The 21,185-nt window shown below is 43.5% G+C and overlaps 1 protein-coding gene across 3 annotated transcripts in view; it reads left to right on the forward strand.

Annotated features, from left to right (window-relative positions):
- Positions 1-21,185, forward strand: part of si:dkeyp-69b9.6 (uncharacterized) — a 752,000-nt gene that overhangs the window by 36,897 nt on the left and 693,918 nt on the right. Inside the window, exon 2 of one of the 3 annotated variants that reach the window (XR_007933635.1) lies at positions 4,626-10,202. Coding sequence is in view for 2 of the 3 variants with exons in the window: in XM_028822176.2 (XP_028678009.2) it covers positions 4,688-9,274 (4,587 nt within the window). In the remaining variant the exon portion in view is untranslated. Of the gene's footprint in view, positions 1-4,625; positions 10,267-21,185 lie in introns of those variants that run through there. The other 2 variants (XM_028822176.2, XM_051919812.1) reach the window with 2 other exon arrangements.

The raw sequence follows: 21,185 nt of genomic DNA on the forward strand, positions 1-21,185 counted from the left end.
TGTACATCTTTATATAAATGGTGAATAATGGTCCTTCCAAAATGCAGTTAGTTTGGCATATTATACATTCGTTTTAATTTTTTCTATCAGACTTTGAAATTCCCTGCTTTCGGTGGAAAGTGTTTTTATTTGCTTTTGTGCTTCAGTTCAGTTCTGTAGTAATGTTGCACAATTTGGAATACAAGAGCACAGTTCATATTGTTAATACTTTGTATATTGACATCAATACAGTGAAATTCTGTCTCATGCCCTCAAGGTTCAGGTGGCTTTTCTGAAGAGTATGCACTGGAGTTTTTCTTCTCGTCGTGTGACCCGAGGGGTTTCAGAGTTTTACTAGCTGAAATACCCTCCATTGCCCAGGAGGAAAATAATGTGTTTTTTTTTTTTTTAAAATGTTTGAGAAAAATATAATTTATAAAAACATAACTTTAAAAATAAAAATAATTTAACAAACAATGAAGACTCACTAATGTGTTTATTTTTTGCTGAAGTGCCTTGTTATATATAATGTTTTTAGTTTTTCAATCTTCAGCCAATATATAGAGGTTCTTAGGACTTCAGACCCTTGAATATGCCACATAAAGTTGTCCATGTGAGAAACAGGCTGTGTCCAAACTGATTCCAGCAATTTTCCAATGATTGTCCAAATGTTCCAAGCGTCAAGTGGATGATAACAGACATACACGACTGAATCTCCAATTAGTTTCTTCCATTTGAAATTCTTTTACAATCAATTAAATGTTAAATATTTTACTTATATAAATAAATATTATAAGGTAAATATCATTGCTGTATTTGGCCTATACTTTACCTTCGATTTTGATAGGTTAATTCAATTAGTTTTTTGATTATGAACATAGTAAAAAAAAAAAAAATCCTATTTCGTTTTTATGAAAAATTTGTAACACTAACACATTAGCTACTGTGTTGCGAAACAAATGACATTTAGTTCATTAATGAATAAACAAAAATCGCAAAGAGAGCTGCTGAATCCACATTGTTTATGGTAGATAAAAATAAAATTGCTTACTTATATATAATATAAATAGCCTATTTTAATCAAAATATAATTGCAGAATATGTTGCAAGTAGTGTAAAAACGATGGGAAAAGCGAAGCCTTTTTTAAGGTTTTTTGACAGATTAATATTTGTTTTGTGGTGTAGTAATAAGTTTTTACATGCACAATTTTTGACAACATAAAAAAAGTCAATTAAATAATATTATTAGGTTGATATAATTCTATTATCACTACAACATTGTTACAATAAGAATAATGTAAGATGAAAATATAGTTAACAAAAACAAACATTAAACAACAGACAAATAATACTACTGATTTTTCTTGATAAAACTGTCAGTTGCTTTTACGGAGCACACCAGAAACATTCTGAGCGTCAACTGGATGATAAAATGCATACAAGACTGCAAGATTGTTACAGTTTGCTTTATATATATATATAAGGTGCATGTATGCGTGTGTGTGTGTATATATATAATATAGTTACAGTTTGCTTTATATATAAAGAGAGAGAGACAGACTGGGGGGCTCCACCCCCTGCTCGCTTTGCTTGCCCACCCCTGAGTTTGGTTATCTGGATATTCAAATTTAAGAGATTGTTATTTTCATGGGAATTGCCGCATACTCTTTCGTTTCTATGTTGCATCGCTTCTCCGTGATCATAAATATACACCTGAGCGAATTGTGGTTTCTTTGAAATTAAACTTGTTGTAGCTTTAATTGTTGTGGGACCTCAAATTCTCATAGCATATGGTCCATTATTGTGTAAATGTTCGTTTTGAGCATTGAATGATGCGAACACGAAAAGATTGTTGTAGACTCTGTTTTTTTGCCTGTAGTGTTTGTGGATTTGCGGCCAACTCTATTTAATGTGAAAAGCAACAGGCGGTGGTACTCAAACATAAAGAATGCTGGCACTCACCTCCAGTTCGCCCTCTGGTGGTCGTTCTGAGTGTCAGGTAGATAATAACATGCATATAAGACCGCAAGATGAAGGGAAGGGGGTGGGTTAGGGTTGATTTCACCCAACAGTATTTTTCAGTCGACTAATGAGAAACGTGTACCAAATTTCATGAAAACTGCAAGCCATTCGAAAGTGAAGCTGGAACATGCATACATGCGCACACACACATACACTGACTGTTACATATATATAAGATAATATCACTCGATTATTTCTACCCACTCTTCAGTCTTTCTCGGGAGTGCCTTTCTAAGGACCTTTAGAGAGGGCTAGGGTAGGCAAAATAGCATTTGCAGCCATCATTTCCACTATGCATTCATTGTAGTTCTCCGATAGGTTTAACTGATATCACACAGATATCAAAAGCCTGCATACAAACAGGGCAGAAGTAGTCGTTCTTTCGTTCTCATCATTGTGTTTTGCGTTATCCAGGAATTGCACCATTCCCGGGCCAATAGATAGATACTTTATTAATCCAAATGGGAAATTCACATTCTCCAGCAGCAGCATACTGATACAATAAATAATATTAAATTAAAGAATGATAATAATGCAGGTGAAAAACAGACAATAACTTTGTATAATGTGAAATGTTAAGGTTTACCCCCCCGGGTGGAATTGAAGAGTCGCATAGTTTGGGGGAGGAACGATCTCCTCAATCTGTCAGTGGAGCAGGACAGTGACAGCAGTCTGTCGCTGAAGCTGCTCTTCTGTCTGGAGATGACACTGTTTAGTGGATGCAGTGGATTCTCCATAATTGACAGGAGCCTGCTGAGCGCCCTTCGCTCTGCCACGGATGTCAAACTGTCCAGCTCCATGCCAACAATAGAGCCTGCCTTCCTCACCAGTTTGTCCAGGCATAAGGCGTCTTTCCTCTTAATGCTACCTCCCCAGCACACCACCGCGTAGAAGAGGGCGCTCGCCACAACTGTCTGATAGAACATCTGCAGCATCTTATTGCAGATGTTGAAGGACGCCAGCCTTCTAAGGATGTATAGCCGGCTCTGTCCTTTCTTGCACAGTGCATCAGTATTGGCAGTCCAGTCTAATTTATCATCCAGCTGCACTCCCAGATATTTATAGGTCTGCACCATCTGCACACAGTCACCTTTGATGATCACGGGGTCTATGAGGGGTCTGGGCCTCCTAAAATCCACCACCAGCTCCTTGGTTTTGCTGGTGTTCAGTTGTAGGTGGTTTGAGTCCATTTAACAAAATGTCACCTTTTTAGTAGCTCATACAGTAGTAGCTCACAGAGGTATGCAACTCATCATGATTGTAGTATGCCCTTAGTGCCTCAGTGGTGAAAAGAGGGTCTAGGAAGTATGCCCATTCATGGTTTGGCAAGCGTATTGCGTTTTGCAGTCATTTTGAAGACTGTTAACAAATAGGCTTCAGTGTCCTCCTAATTGTGCAAAGTAGTGAGTACTTGTGCTGGTCCCAGTCCCTGTTCTCCTTGGCACTTCTTCTTGTCTCTGCTTCCAGGAACATGGTTTGTTGACTGCTCATCTGGGTGTAATAGTTAAGATACAAAATAAACCTGAATTGCTCCATTAACTAATTTAGGGTCTGATTTCTCTCTCAACCTGGGTGACTAACTTGCAAACATCCATCCATCCATTTTCCAACCCGCTGAATCCGAACACAGGGTGACGGGGGTCTGCTGGAGCCAATCCCAGCCAACACAGGGCACAAGGCAGGAACCAATCCTGGGCAGGGTGCCAACCCACCGCAGGACACACACACAAACACACACCAAGCACACACTAGGGCCAATTTAGAATCGCCAATCCACCTAACCTGCATGTCTTTGGACTGTGGGAGGAAACCGGAGCGCCCGGAGGAAACCCACGCAGACACGGGGAGAACATGCAAACTCCACGCAGGGAGGACCCGGGAATCGAACCCAGGTCCCCAGGTGTCCCAACTGCGAGGCAGCAGCGCTACCCACTGCGCCACCGTGCCGCCCCACTTGCAAACATGTAGATCTCAAAAAAACGCACACACACACACACTCCCTCCCTGTCCTTCCAAATTCAAGTTACACCGTTTCCCTGCCTTTGACCCAACTTGCCTCGTGACTAGTTAGCTTAGTTGGCCATAACCAGGTTCAGCCTTTAAAACCTATAAGGGGCTATCATTGATGCTGGGAATACAGTTAAGTCCTGAAGCCATGATCCCCAATTCTCAGCTAAATGCCAAGACACCCCTGGGTGGGTTTCTGCTTGCCATAGCAGAGAGCAGAGCGCCATCTTTGGAGTATTGTCATATAAAAATACAAAGATCTTGAATAATGTGTGGTTTAGTGAAACCAAGTTCTTGGCTTGTAAGCAAAACAAATGCTTTAAAGACTTTTATGAGAAAGAGATTCTTTTTAGCTTCCTGTTTGGCTCTTTGAATTTTGGACTGTAACATGAATGCTGTTGACTTGGGGATTTAGTGGTTTGACCTTCATAAGTGTGAACAAGTCATTCTCAGAGTTACTAGGATGGTCCTTTCTGTGAACATTTTTTTGCGTTTTGAAGTCAAATATGATGGTTATTAAAAGAAACTGAATGTGGTTTGATATAGTGGTGTCCTCTGTATGAATGATACTAATGGGGTTTTTTTGTTTGTTTTTTTTCTCCTCCCTCCCCTGGCAGGTAGGTGTCTTGGTTGATCTTGTTCTGCGTGGAATATAGAAAAGTAAGCCCTGGAAACAACAATGGACAACTCCGGAACAAGAAGCAGCAGCACAAACAGTAATGGTAGTGGAGGGACAAGCTCATCAGGAACTGCACCCAGCGGCAACAGCAATTCCAGCAACACAGGGACCTCAGCAGTAGGAAGAGGGAGTGCCCCAGCTGGTCCTGGTCCTTCTGCCACTGATTGGGAGATGCTGCAGTTTGGGAGATACTCCATGGACATTCTTGAAATGTTAAGTAGTCACCAACACCATCAGTTTAAGACTGCTATGGGAACACTGGGACTGGAAAGACAAGATACAGGAGGTTCTGGAGGTGGACTTGTTGGTCTAACTGGTATTGGACTTGGAGGGCCACAAGCAGTGCGCCCTGGATTCACAGAACAACCACCACAAACAACTGTTGCTACAACTACCAGCAGCAGCGCAAATTTTCCAAAGTTGCAGCTCCAGCAACAACCAACAGTCACTGCAGCTGTACCTCCACCTTCATCGCAGCAACAGCAAGGTTCCAGCGGAAGCCGGAAGCCTAAGTTGGACTCCCGATATCAACACTTTCTGAGAACAGTGACTCCGTTCCATTCTACTGATGCTACAGCCTCTGACCATGCAGTGCAACATGGGCAGCGGTTTGGCAGTGATCCCTTTGGTGTTTCTCCTGGTGGGCCTCATCCACCGCCCCCCTTGCATTCTGGGTTGGGAGTACATCAGAGTGCTTCAGGTCCTTCTGCGGTAGCAGGTGCCCACCAGCTAGCTGCGACTGGTCAGAATGGCAGCGCTGGAATCGAAGCTCGTAGCTTACACCAGCAGTTTAGTTGTATGCTGGCTGCAAATCAGTATTTTCTCTCTGGAATGGGCGTAGCTCCCAACACAAATCTTGAACAGTTTCTTATGGCCCAGCAAAGTTCCGGCTTGGGTTTGAGCCAACATAGTTTGCATCCTAGTTCCCAGCAGCCCCCAGCTCAGCAACAGCATCATGCTCAGAATCATCAGTTAGAGTCGAACCTGACCAACACGTCACAGCAGGCCTCACTTCTCCAGCTGCCTCAACATCATCAACACCACCATGGCCTGCATGGGGCACCACATCCCAGCCCCCAGCTTATCACCAGTACATCGGCTGCTGCAACAGGATTCGAGTTTCAGAGCATGCAAGGCATACCTGTGCTATCTTCTAACCAGTTGGCAGCGACACTTGCCCAAGATCCGACATGTCACCCAGGACTTCTGCCCCCACCTCTCATCTCTGCTCTCAAGGAGGAGCCCATGGGTTCAGTTAAAACAGAAGGTGGGGGATCAGCTCTGACAAGTGGCTCAGGAGGCAGGAGAAAGAAGGCCATGGCAGGTTATCTGCCTCAACGCAAAGGAGAAATCGCAGTCCCGGTCTCCAACAGCAATACCAGTAGTACTGCTGCTGATAGCCCACAAAGCCTTGCTCAGAATTCAGCCAATACACCAAGCCCTTCACTTTCAGTAAGCACCACGCCTACAGCTTTGACTGCCACAAAAACCACCGAGGAGCAGCAGCTAACTGAGAATGCAGAGAGCTGCCCGGAAACACCAGAGCAGGAGAAGGAAAGGTATTACCAATGTGGTGAATGTGGGAAGAACTTTACTCATCTATCCAGCCTGAGGCGCCACTTACGTAGTCATGGCCTCGTAACAGCGAGTGGCTCAGGTAATCCCTCCCTCACACAAAGTGGAGGGGACACTGGTGGGACGCTACAAGAAGATTCTGCAGACAAATGCCACCGGTGCTCTGACTGTGGGAAGGGCTTCAAAAAACGAGGCCACTTGCTGCAACATCGAGTGATCCACTCAGGGGCTCGGCCCTATGCCTGTGGGGTGTGCCAGCGCGCCTTCAATAGACGAGAAAGCCTTACCCGCCATGAGAAAATCCACGAGGAGAAGCCATACCGTTGCACAGCATGCGGTCGCTGCTTTCGGGAGTCAACGTCTCTTCTAAACCATCGGGCCTCTGGGACTTGTGGCAAACCATCCAGGAAGTCTTCCTCAGGGAGAAGCCTGTCCAATCCCCAGCCCCTAACACTCCAGCAGCAAATGCCACAAACAGTGATGCCACCACTGACTATTGGCAGTGATGGACGATATGGTCGTGTTGGGACTGAAGACTTTGAGGTGGAAAAGGAGAGGGATGTTCGTGAAAAGGAGGCTGAACGCATCTTCATTGTGCGGGGAGCTGTAGCTGCTGCTGCAGCAGCTGCTGGCCTGGCAGAGGCTGAGCGAATGTCACTGCCTTCAGTCGTAAATGCCACGAGTAGCAGCAATCCTCAAACAACCCTAGATTTGTACAGGAGCCAGGATGGTACAGACAGTATTAGCAACAGGTTGAACTCTACTACAAATGACCCTAATGGTGATGAACTGAAAAAGGCTGGGGCTCTTTTGGAGGGTAGCCCTGATCCTACCCTGCATCTAAGACAACAAGAAGACTTGGTCTCCAAGCGAGGGGTTGGGTCTTCTCCAACTAGTTTGTTCCAGTCTCGTAGTGTTGATTCCAATTCTGTGTTTCGAACAGACTATCCTCAGCCGAGGCGATCTGCTTTCACCTACCGTGATGGAATTGTTGGACAGGAGCTGGTCAGTCAAGCCAGGTTCCATCAGACCAGTGCCAAAACTGAAGATGGTGAGGTTGAAGTGTCATCACAAAGACAAGATGAGGAAGGGGTGAAGAGACTGAGGGACTCGGCTGAAGAATGCGCCACAGATGCCACCACTTCCGTGAGCAGGTTGCAATTTTTCCGGGAAGGTCAGGGTCAGCAGTTCCTTCGCAAAGTCCCCTTGGCTCCAAATCTCCATCCCCATCTCCCTCTTTCCTCTCTCCTTGAGGAATCCGAGCAGGAGGATGACGAAGATGAGGTAGACGGAGGAGCCAGCAGTGCTGTGACAGCAGCCATCTCTCTGCTACCTGGTGTTTCAGTGGAAGACAGAGGTGTGGGTGACGATAGGAGAGATATCATTGGAGGGCTTTTGGGTAACTTGGGCCTGGGACTTGGTGGGTTGGGTGCTCTCGGGAGTCTTGGACTCACTGGAGATAAGAGTTTTCGTGGAGAAGATCTGCGGGTGAAGAAGAAACCAAGAAAGCGAGAACCGGGCACAGGAAGGAGAAAGAGCAGTGAGGCGGGAGGTGGAAGCACCACGGCACCAGCAAATCAACGCAGTAATGCTGGGAAGGCGGGCACCGCCGAGAAACTGTACCTGTGCAGCGTGTGTGGCCGTGGATTCAACCGGCGGGAAACCTTGAGGCGTCATGATCGCATACACACAGGTGAGAAGCCGCACCGCTGCCCAGTGTGTGGCAAATACTTCAGGGAGGCCTTCCACCTCTCCAAGCACCGTACTGTGCACACAGGGGAAAAAAACTACAAATGCCCCTCCTGTGGTAAAGATTTTGGGTACGCACAGAGCTTAAAACGGCACTCCAAACTGCACCAGAAAGCACAGGCAGCAAGTGGTGAATTTACAGCGACACTCAACAACAACTCCTCTACTGTTTCAGCCATTAACTCCATCACTGGCTTGAGCTTGGGAGGCAGTGCAGGCAGTGGTGGTGCCGGCAATAACGCTGCCTATTTTCCTTATGGTGGCGGGGCTGCCTCGGCTGTTCCTCACTTGCAGGATCTGACTAAAGCACGCCTGTACACCTGCTCCGTCTGCTGGAAGTCATTTCGCCACTCTTTTCACCTCACAGCACACCAGACAGTTCACACTGGAGAACGCATCTTCAGCTGTGAAGTTTGCGGAAAAACTTTTGGCTACTCCAATAGTCTCACCCGGCACCGGCTGGCACAGCATGGCATTAGCAAGGCAAGTGCCAACAACAGCAACAATAGTGGAACTAGTAATAGTAGTAGTAGCAGTTCTGTGCTAAATTCAACTGTATCTGAATGCCAGGCAGCCACCAATGCCCTGCTGCAGTTGGCACCGTCGGCAGTTTCAAGCCAGCCTCCTCCCAATGCTTCTCTCTTCTTTTTGCCGGCAACCTTAGCAGATCCCGGCCAGCAAGGTGCTACCCAGTCAGTTACTGCTGAATCGGCTGATGCTTCAGATTTAAGGACCAGCTTGACTCTACCGCTGGCTTATGCAGTATCTCAAGCTGCCATCCAAAGCCAAGATATACCACCTCCTGTCTCCAACTGTTTGCCTGGTCTCTCATCCTCTGTCCCGACCCGAGTGAAGCGGCACAAAAGAGCAAAACGTCAAACTTGGCGGCGAAAAAGATTTCCTTGTACTGTGTGTACAGTAACCAGCTTCAGGAGACTGTCTGGGCTGATAGTCCATCAGTACAGCCGGCATAAATCTCTCCTGCTGGCCACCAGGCGCCGATGCATGTTATGTGGGCAACAATTCAAACGGGTCCTGACTTTGCTGGCACATCGCTCCCGGCACTTGAAAATGAGTGCACATGTCTGTCACCTTTGCCCACGGAAGTTTTGGAATCCTCGGCTACTAGAAAGACACAAGAGTCTATGCCGTAGCAAAAGGGGACTGCAGGGCAACCGTAGCAAGCGGAGCGGGGCTGTCACTGGCCGTGCAAAAGCCAAACTGCGTCAGGAAACGGGGAAGATGGGGGGGTATGTGACTTGAAAGAGAGGGTGCAGACGCTAATTAAAGGACTGCGTGGGCTACATGGTCTCGGCACCATGGTGGCTTACCAATAAGCATCATGATTTTGCTGCCACATTGTAAAACTTGTCCCTGGCAACTACATGAATTGAGAGGCATAAAGTTGGTAAAGGTGTGCTGCCAGCTGCATTTTCCTCTCCTGATTTTTCATCAGCAAGCCAAAACAAACATCGATGTACACAGCAGTCACTTTCTGTTTTTATTTTTCTTTAGGAGAAAGTTTTAGTAGTTGTCAAAACCATCACGATCTTTTGAGGCCACGTGCCAGCAACTGTACAAAAACATGCACCCTTGCCGCTGTTCAAATTATGACTCTACAGTTTGTGCATTGGTACCTGCAACCTGGACAGCATCAATCATCTGATGAACAGTGGGCACAGTCACATCTGGTGCACCTAGGAAATCCTCGAAATAAGGGGTCTTTACTTGTTTTATTACATGGTAGAAAATAACCTTGCAGAAAATGAGTGTATAAAGAACATCCTGGCTCGCTAGCCATTTCTCATGTTTGTTGCAAACCATAACAAGCTTTTTTTTTTTTTTTTTTTTAACTTTTTTAGCTTTTTTTATTTTAAGTTAATAGGATTAAAACCTGTTTGCAGTATACCTGACAGGCAGTTGCTCTGAATTGCACCAGTAGCACAGTATTGTCCACTCTTGTGTGTTGCCCAGTATTTAACCAGCCAGTACCTGGGTGTAGACAGCTGAGTTTAGAAGCAGAGGGCACACTAAAGAAATCAGCCTGAGGCCACTAGATTTTTACAGTTACAGCTGGCAGATCGATCCTACCCCAAGGTTTTAGAAATACATACAGTTGGTGAGCATGCCTACACAGCACCATGTTTTAAAGTCAAATCTGGTTGGAGAAACACTTTTTATTATGGGTGCTGTACGTAAAACTCCCAAATAGTATGCTGTATTCTTGATTTCATTTTAAATAGGACGAACTATTGTGGTTTTAATTACTTTGGAGTTGGTTGTGTATATATATATATATATATATATATATATATATATATATATATATATATATATATATATATATATATGAGAGAGAGATCTATATCTATAGATTTATATAGAGAGATCTGTCTATAGATTTATAGACATATAGAGATCTGTCTATAGATTTATAGACATATAGAGAGATCTGTCTATAGATTTATATATAGATAGATCTACACACACATATAATGACCATCTGCCAAAAGGAAGACATAGGATGTTAAAATCAAATTGCCTTTCCAGATTTGTAACACCACCAGAACACTGTGAAGTTGTCTATGCTGTGATAGTTGCTGCTCGTTATGCCAGTGATCTGATGAAGGCTGTGTAGGCCGAGTGTGAGCCCATTTTGCGTCCATCATTTCACCTCAGTGTGTTGTCATTTCTCATGGAGGTCTGCATCCGTACTGCTGTCTTGATGGATTGCACCTCTTTGAAACCAGTGCACGCTTTATTATTATTATTATTATTATTATAAAACTCATTATATACAGCTTGGGGCTTGATCTATTCATCCCAAGAAATCCCTTTTAAAAAAAAAAAAGTAATATATAGCGTCCTTCAGCTGTTCATTTGATGGCTAACTTTACTTTTCTGGGTAGCCCGTTTCATATATGATATAATGTTGAGTACTTTGTCAAGCTGATCATTTTGGTCGAGATTTTAAAATCCCACTAACATCCTGAAGCTTTGCTTTTTACTGGTATGGCTGTTTGTAGGTGTACACTGGTTATCTTGCCATGGAGAAGGTGTGTTACAACCTTACCCCCTATCCCCCCAGCTAATTAAGAGATAGTGACGTGAGAGGGGCTATCTGAAACGGTTTACTCTGGTCCAGCTGCTGGCGTGGTCCGCAGATATTGTACAGAGCATGTCTTAAAAAGGCAAAGCAAATTTAGCATAAGGAAACAAACCTTTTTTTTTTTTCGCACAAAACAAACAAAAATCAAAAATAGGATCTAAGATATTATGTATTTTTTATTGAAACTTGTCTTTTTTTTGTTAATATTTTTTATTTTTATCTTGTGGGGTGGGGGATGGGGAAGGGTAATTGTTAATAAATTGATAAACGTTTATCTTCTTCACTATTAAAACACTTAAAAAAAATGTTGCAATGAAATGAATGTTGCTGATTTAAAGCTTTGTAACTCATTTACTGAGGCCAACTCTGTGTGGTTGTGGGCCGCGTCTACTTTCTTTCTGATATCTGCTGCCAGCAGAGTCGTGACGTAAAGCACACACAACACGAGTGCGTCACTCACTGTATTGCTGGCTTGTTCATCCCCTGGTTGATTTAGAAAGCTGTAAATCACTACCTCCATCCCACAAAAATCCTTTGCTGGTGGTACTCACCGGAAATATAGGAGACAGCCAGAGTCTAACTCTGTCGTAATTTCCGATGTGCTCTTGTTGGTTAATGCTTACTTAGCAGTACAACTCAACGTAGGTCCGTTTGTTAATGGAAGATAATTTGTGTTAAAATTAAACAAAGTCCAACATGTTTCTTATGATATGTGAAAATGAATTACTGTACAAATAATGTAAAAACGGAGACAGGGAAAGACTTTTGAGTTGATCTGCATATTAACTGTAGGAGTCCCGCAAACTATGGAAGATAATTCATGCCAAAAGTAAATGCAATCCAATATATTAACTTCATTACAATGCAATGTATATGCAAGTGAGTCATCTCATTTTGGCACAATTTTATTGTGTAATACTGTAATTAAAAACATAACTAAATGATTCATTTTTCACTACGGCACACAATTTTGGTGTCAGTTTAAAATGCAATACAAAAGCATACTGTATTTTAGCTCCTGCCCGTAGATGGTGTGTCATAACTGAAAGCAAAAACAAAGGCATTGCATTTCCTGAGTGTGTTGCTTTTCGATTCAAGAAAATTAATTAATTTTAGAAAAACTGAATATAGTCAAATGACCAATCAGCAACAAGAGGGTGTTCCAATCATGAGTGTGCTCACCTGGTGCTAAAAATGGACAATATGAACTTCATACATGAGCGACATGGTGGTGCAGTGGTAGCGCTGCTGCCTCGCAGTAAGGAGACTTGGGTTCGCTTCCCGGGTCCTCCCTGTGTGGAGTTTACATGTTCTCCCCGTGTCTGCATATGTTTCCTCCCACAGTCCAAAGACATGCAGGTTAGGTGCATTGGCGATTCTAAATTGTCCATATTGTATGCTTGGTTTGTGGGTGTGTGTGTGTGTGTGTGCCCTGCAGTGGGCTGGCGCCCTTCCCGGGATTTGTTCCTGCTTTGTGCCCTGTGCTGGCTGGGATTGGCTCCAGCAGACCCCCATGACCCTGTGTTAGGATATAGCGGGTTGGACAATGACTGACTGATCTTCATACAGAAGAGGTTTCACCCTCTCATAACAGGTGGTGATGTAAATAATGAGTTCGTTCTCTTCTTTGTCGGCTGGTTCCAGAATGGGGCCGGTGTAATGGAAGCAGCAGCAGCAGGAGAAAGATTCTAACATCCTTAGAACATATTCAGGTGCTAATGTCCTGAAAAGCTGCAGCCTACAATTCTGTTAACACTCACTTGGGGCATCGGTACACCAGTATTCCTGTCAATATGGTTTGCAGATTCTTACAGTTTGGGGTATAACAATACCGGCTGTGGCTAAACTTCCTGCTGTGCCAGTCAGGACCGTTCGACCAGTGGTCTCAAACTCCGGCCCTCTGCAGGTTTTCATTCTAACCCTTTTCTTAATTGGTGACCAGTTTTTGCTGCTAATTAATTCCTTTTCCTTTCCTTTTAATTGACTTGTTTTTTAAGATTTGTTCCTCTCAGTTGCTTCATTTCTTTCCTTAAATGGACCCCAAACAGAAATGAAATGTGAAGTGAGTGAGCTGACAGAAGACCAACTAAGTCAGAGTCTCAAACTCCAACCAGTTGCTTAATTAGGTGCCAAGGCTTGTCGTTAATTAAACCTGTTCTTTAATTCCATGGCTTGTTGCTGCTCTTACTGTGCAATAGCAGACATTTCTGAAATTGTTAATTTTCTCTTTTCAAAGAGCACTGGTAAAATGTTTTGTGGACCGGAGCAGACCAACATGCCTGAAATCTTCCATCTTTCTTTATTTTCAGATATTGTATGATGGATGCCAGTTGTTTTGGCTCATTTTGTATTTTATTATTGTTTGGATGCTAATTAAGGAAAAAGAAACAATTAAGGGGGCTGAGTCTTCAAGAGCAAGTTAATTAGAATTAATTCAAAAGAAGTTAATTAGCAGCAAAAACAGGTCACTCATTAAGAAAAGGGTCAATGAAAACCTGCAGCCACTGTGGCCCTCCAGGACTGGAATTTGAGACCACTGCGTCAGACTAAGAATGGAATATATGATTTATTTAATATAACAGTAACCTTTTCCACATTGGCAAAACTTTTGCTTGCCACCAGAACACAGTAATGTTTAGAAGTGGAATGCCTTTTATCTCAGCTGTTGGTTCCCCTTACCACACCTTTTGAAGCTGATTGGTTATTTGGTTACATGCTGTTTTGACATGTGGACTTAAATAGAACATTAGAACAATCGAGACGAGAACAGGCCATTCAGCCCAACAAAGCTTGCCAGTCCTATCCACTTATTTCTTCCAGAAAAATATCAAGTCGAGTTTTTTGAAAGTCCCTAAAGTCTTACTGTCTACCACACTACTTGGTCGCTTATTCCAAGTGTATATTGTTCCTAATGTTTGTGCAAAATTAACCCTTAAATTTCCAACTGTGTCCCCGTATTCTTGATGAACTCATTTTAATGTCATCGTCTTGATCCACTGGACTAATTCCCTTCATAATTTTAAACACTTCAGTCAGGTCTCCTGTTGATCTTCATTTGTAAAGGCTCAGCTCTTTTAATTTTTCCTTATAACTCATCCCCTGTAGCCCTGAATCAGCCTAATTGTAATTCTCTGGGCATTTTCTTGTGCTCTTATGTCCTTTTTGTAGCCTGGAGACCAAAACTGCACACAGGACTTCAGACGAGGCCTCACCAGTGTGTTATAAAGCTTGAGCAGAACCTCCTGTGACTTGTACTCCACACATCAAGACGCTATATAACCTGACATTCTGTTAGCCTTCTTAATGGCTTCTGAAGAGTCGGGAAGGCGATAGCTTAGAGTCCAGTATGACTTCTAAATCTTTCTCATAAGGTGGACTCTCGATTTTCCGACCGCCTATTGTGTATTCAAACCTAACATTTTTACTTCCTTTGTGTAATTCTTTACATTTACTGACATAAAATTTCATTTGCCCAACCCTGTATGCTATCTAAGTCCTTCTGTGATGATATAACGGATTCCAAATTATCTGCTAATCCACCTATCTTGGTATCATCTGCAAACTTAACCAGTTTGTTACTTATATTCCTATCTAAATCTGCTCTCTCAATATAAAATCCTAAGCCTAAAAGTGCAACGATTTTATGCAACGTTTTTCTGTCACACTTTAAATCACGCTTATTTTAAAACCTACATATTCTTTTCAGAATTAATCGAACTTTAATGTGATGGTTAGATTTTCAGATTATTACTCCGTTTTTAAATTATAAAGTAAAAAATATCAAGAACTCACGTCCCGCGAGATGAGACTGTGCGCCAAGACATTTAACCACTCCAGTGGAAATAAAAGACAAAGAGTAGATGACAAAGACAGCTACTGTACAGGCTTTTAAATGTTCGAATTGCTGCGCGAGATGCAGCAGCTGATTGAGCAAAGAGGAGGTAAAAAAGAAACTATTTGTTTCCCATTGTATCACCATTTAAGAGTGGGTTTCGGAGGAGCGACCACGTCTCCGTGGGGTGCATTTAGCCTCCCTCTTCACAACGTGAGCGGCAGACACGTGAAGAGGCTGGCTCGTGACGCAGGCCTGGGGTGTTGGTGAGCAAAGCGAGCAGGGGGTAAGCCCCCTAGTCATTTATATATATTAAAAATAGCAGCGGCCCCAGCACTGACCCCTACTGACCACCACTCTTAACATCGGCCAATTCTGATGAGGTTCTTTGCACCATCACCCTCTGTTTCCTGTGTCTGACCCATGTTTTGCACCCATCTAAAACCACCACCCTGAACACCCACTTCTTTTAGTTTGATGCCCATCCTTTCATGTGGCACCTAATCAAATGCTTTCTGAAAGTCCAGATAAATAATCTCATCTGCTCCACTCTGGTCATATCCTTTTGTTGCCTCCTTATAGAATTCAAGCATGTTAGTAAAACACGACCTCCCAAGTAATGCAATACAATCGGAGCAGCTGTTCTGCGCAATGCAATATGTTTACTTTGCTCTTAGGACACGTGATCCATGCACGTAAATTAAAATGCAATACAAGAGCTTTTTATGCTTATTTTAAACTGAAATGAATACTGCATGCAATGGTGGAAAGTGATCAAGCACTTAATCGATATGTTCTTAATTATAACTTGATTAAACAGTGTCAAAATTAAGCGAGCCACTTTCATCAACATTGCATTTCAATGAAGTTAATACGTCCGATTGCATTTATGTTTGGTGTGAATAATCTTCCGCAGTTTGTGAGCCTCCTCGCATTGTTTCATGTGCAGATCAACTCACAAGCCTTTCCCTTTCTCAGTTTTTACATTGTTCACTTTCACATGTCATGATAAGTCTGCTGTTTAATCAATGACTATCTGTCCATGTTGTAAATCCGTGTTTTGCTCTGTGTCTTTGTGGATTTCCTCCCACATCTCAAAGACGTGCACGTTAGGTTGCTTGGAGGTTATCAATTGGCCCAGTGTGGTTATGTTCATAACTGGACTTTACAATGGACTTTCATCAAATGCAGCCTTGGTGGGCACACACCCCTCTGCAACCCTGAGTCGGATTAAGCAGGTTTGAGAACGGCTTGTTTACCACCATTTCTACAAAAGCAGCAGCACAAATCTATCTATCTACAAAGGGCAAGTGTTTCCATTTTGACCCATTTTGAGATTGCATGTCCTCGGCCAGTGTAAAAAAAATCCAGTACAGCAGGGATTAAGATAAACTCCGCGTGGAGATCAGGTTCACTGTTGGTGACGGTGCTGGAAAAGGTAGTTGTGCAGAACAGTACCACCTTATTGCTGTAAAGGCCTCAAAATGACCGCAACAAAACTCAATCAGGGCCAAAATAATAACTTGAATGCAAATCTGGCCACTACAGTGGCACACTGAATACAGCTTACCTTCAGTGTTGGCACACCAGGTGCTGCTGGGAAAACCATTGGAAAGTCCCCTTGAATGAAGTGTGGGTGCAGCACACACAACGCTCTCCATCTGTCTGGTTGTCGTTTAGCTGATGGGCTCTCGGAGCTCCAGCTGTAAATGTTTGGGGGGTGTCCTGAGAGTCAGTAGGTCAATGGGTGTAATGCTTGATTGTGTTTGGGGATTGTGTTTGTTTGGACGTGCAGAGGAGAGATGTTGGGTATACTGGGAGAAGGATGCTAAGGATAGAGCTGCCAGGGAAGAGGAAAAGAGGAAGGCCTAAGAGAAGGTTTATGGATGTGGTGAGAGAGGACATGCAGGTGATGGGTGTAACAGAGCAAGATGACGAGGAGAGGAAGATGATCCCCTGTGGTGACCCCTAACAGGAGCAACCGAAAGATGAAAATGATTAAATAGAGTAACAGGTAGTTTGGAAGAGAGGTGAAGAAGAGAGTTCATGAAGGGTGGAATGGATGGACAAGAGTGTCAGGAGTGATTTGTGACCGGTGGGTATCAGTAAGAGTGAAAGGGAAGGTCTACAGGATGATAGTGAGACCAGCTATGTTATATGGGCTGGAGACGGTGGCACTGACCAGAAAGAAGGAGACAGAGCTGGAGGTGGCAGAGTTAAAAGATGCTAAGATCTGCACTGGTTGTGACGAGGATGGACAGGATTAGAAATAAGGACATTAGAGGGTCAGCTCAAGTTGGACGGTTGGGATTCAAAGTCAGAGAGGCGAGATTGTGTTGGTTTGGACATGTGCAGAGGAGAGATGCTGGGTATATTGGGAGAAGGATGCGAAGGATAGAGCTGCCAGAGAAGAGGAAGGCCTAAGAGAAGGTTTATAGATGTGGTGAGAGAGGACATGCGGTGATGGGTGTAACAGAGCAAGATGACGAGGAGAGGAAGATGATCTGCTGTGGTGACCCCTAACGGGAACAGCCTAAAGAAGTAGTTGTTGTGGGATTCTCAAGTGCTAGAATATGGTAACGCTTATTGTAACTGTCATATACCCTTCTTGTTCAATAGACCAGTTGGTGTTTGCCTGCCTGCTTATCGAATATCTCTGGATACAAAGACAAAAAATACACTAAAACAAAAAAAATTAACATCTTCAGCAGTTGCCATGAGTCTGAAAACAAACAGTGGAGCCTTTGTCTCCCGAGCAGTGCATGGAATGTTACTTTTTAAAGTAATTCAGTTACATTGCTTATTACTTAACAAAAAAGTAACTATGTCATGTAGTTACTTATTATAAAATGTAATACTTCGCAGTGTGTTGCTATTGTGTTACTTTTTACTTTCTCATATACAAAGTGTTGGAAGGGTACTGTAATCGTCCAAAGATTTGATGTCGAGATTTTGATGAATCTCGATGTTTTAGACCTCCGAGTCTGAAAATACCAGATTTGGAATTGTGTGTGTGTGTAAACACAATAATTTGAGTGTGCATCCAAATTTTGCATACAAGTATGAGGTACCAAACGTAGATTTCTATCAACTTGTGAGCTATTTCCGCAAACCGGAAGTGGTACTTTACCTTTTATTCATGCAGCTGCAGAGTCCAATTTATTCAACTTTAGTTTTCTAATGATTGTTCAATATAATATTGATTTGATTTGTTGTTGACGGTTCTTTAATGTACATAATATAAAAATATAATCATTGTCATGTGGTTTACTCCTCACATGTCTATCCCCATATCTGAGTATACGAGAAACTCGAGGGGAGACCACTCCTGATTTTTTTTTTTTTTTTTTTTGCTTTTGCATCCGTTATTAAATTCTAAGCCCATATATGAACCTTCCTTAAAAAGGACCAGAAACATAACCAAACGTGTTCATTTTCATTTTCTTTTGTTTTATAAATATGCCTAGTTCTTCATGTGGCGTAAAGTAAATAAAATCCATCTTCTTTTCACATCGTCAACCTGAGTCCCCTGAAAATTCGACTCGTGGGCCATGGCCACCACGTCACCAGATCACACTGCGTCAGCATGTTAATATCAAAGAGTTGGGTTAAAACTAAACTGACACTTTATTAAGAGGTTTCTGTTACTGGATTGGGCGGCACGGTGGCGCAGTGGGTAGCGCTGCTGCCTCGCAGTTGGGAGACCTGGGGACCTGGGTTCGCTTCCCGGGTCCTCCCTGCGTGGAGTTTGCATGTTCTCCCCGTGTCTGCGTGGGTTTTCTCCAGGCACTCCAGTTTCCTCCCACAGTCCAATGACATGCAGGTTAGGTGGATTGGCGATTCTAAATTAGCCCTAGTGTGTGCTTGGTGTGTGGGTGTGTTTGTGTGTGTACTGCGGTGGGTTGGCACCCTGCCCGGGATTGGTTCCTGCCTTGTGCCCTGTGTTGGTTGGGATTGGCTCCAGCAGACCCCCGTGACCCTGTGTTCGGATTCAGCGGGTTGGAAAATGGATGGATGGATGTTACTGGATTAGACAAAGGTGCTTCTCACCTTAAACTTAGTGCTGTTGGGTAATATAATAATAATGCAGGTATTTTTATTTCCATAAAATAACTATTGTGTTAAATTATTAGTTTCTTTAAAAAGTAATCGGACTACGTAATGCACATTATTTTGAACATGTTACCCCCTACAAGATTGTGCTGCTGAGCTTAGCCCTGCACTTTCAGCTCATTAACATTGTGGCCCACCAGGCTGGCACTGCCAGCTGAACCCAACACAGACAAGCATGGGACACAAGTTCAAGGCACACGAGGTTTATTTTTTCTTTTTCCCTGTGGGAAACGCCTTCCCCGTTCCCCACAAGTATAACAGTCCAAGTACAAGCGCAGCACAATACCACAGGTCTCTTTATCATTACTCCGGTCCAGCTTTGTTGCTCCTCCTCCCGACTCAAGCTCCCCGAGTAGTGGCTGCTGGATCCCGTTATAAGGCTCCCGGAAGTGCTCCAGGTGCTTGATTGCCCATTTCCGGGTGTGGTGAAAACACTGCCCCTAAGGGCTCAGCAGCTCCTGCTGCAGCACCCCCTGGCAGCACCTGCGGATCCCAACAGGGCTGCACCAACTCCAACTCCCATGGGGGTTGCCATCTAGCATCCTGGGGGAGGTAACACTCTGGCCATGCTTGCTCCCCTGGTCCTCCCAGCATGGAGGCGTCCCAGCCAGGCAAGAGCCCCAACCGCATGCTACAACATACATTTAGCCATTTTGTTTTTGAGACAGATAATTTCAACAAGGAGAAGGAATAACGTGATCGCCTGAGCATCTGCCTCAGAAAATCTTTGTGGCCTCTGATTGCCTGTGCAAAGTAAAGACTGCTGGTCATGACAGAGGCAGGAGGCTGAATCTGCACCCCTATGTATATAGTTTTTTATTACTAATAAGCATTAGATAAAAGTAAATAAATGATTTTGAGAACAAAATAAATGTATTAATTATTAAATAAAAAAATCACAGAATGCAGTAATAGTACAATAGTAATAGGAACATAAAATTGCACATATTACAAATAAAATTTTGTTTTTCTGTTGTTAAGGTTGATGTGATAAGTATTACACATGAGATGAATTAGAATATTACAAATTTTTCAGTCATTTAATTTAATAATAGAAACAAACTATCAATAATACTTCAGACAAAAGGGGCAGCACAACTTCTCCCAACCATCCAAAAACAGTTTAGTGACCAATAATGCCTTTTCCAGCATGATGGAGCACTGGGCTGCCATAAGACAAAAGTGAGGACCAAGTGGCTCGGGGAACAAAACATCGAAATTTTGGTTCCATGGCCAGGAAACTCCATCCATCCATCCATTTTCCAACCCGCTGAATCCGAACACAGGGTCACGGGGGGTCTGCTGGAGCCAATCCCAGCCAACACAGGGCACAAGGCAGGAAACAATCCCGGGCAGGGTGCCAACCCACCGCAAGACACACACAAACACACACTAGGGCCAATTTAGAATTGCCAATCCACCTAACCTGCATGTCTTTGGACTGTGGGAGGAAACCGGAGTGCCCGGAAGAAACCTACGCAGACACGGGGAGAACATGCAAACTCCACGCAGGGAGGACCTGGGAAGTGAACCCAGCTCTCCTAACTGCAAGGCAGCAGCGCTACCACGGTGCCACTGTGCCGCCCTGCCAGGAAACTCCCCAGCCCTTAATCCCATTGAGAACTTGTGGTCAATCCTCAAGAGGTGGGTGGACAAACAAAAACCCACCCATTCTGACAAACGCCAAGCATAGATGATGCAAGAATGGGCTGCCATCAGTCAGGATTGGGCCCAGAAGTTGATTGACAGCCTGCCAGGGTGAATTGTAGAGGTCTTGAAAAAGAAAGAAGGGCCAACACTGCAAATATTCACTCTGTGCATAAACTTGATGTCATTGCCAATAAAAGGCTTTGAAACATACAAAATGCTTGTAATTATAATTCAGTATCCCATAGGAATATCTGATAAAAAAGATCTAAAAACACTGAAGCAGCAAACTTTGTGAAAACCAATACTTGTGTCCTCCTCAAAACTTTTGTCCACGACTGTGCACACACACACACACACACACCTAACTAGATCTACACAGGCAAATGAAAAATGAGTACAACCCATGAAATGATTTTTTTTTTCTTTTTGAACATCTGTGGACATATCAAGGTTTGCTCTTTATTTAAACA

The sequence above is a fragment of the Erpetoichthys calabaricus genome, chromosome 16 (genome assembly GCF_900747795.2).
Source record: "Erpetoichthys calabaricus chromosome 16, fErpCal1.3, whole genome shotgun sequence".
NCBI classification, from domain to species: Eukaryota; Metazoa; Chordata; class Cladistia; order Polypteriformes; family Polypteridae; genus Erpetoichthys; species Erpetoichthys calabaricus.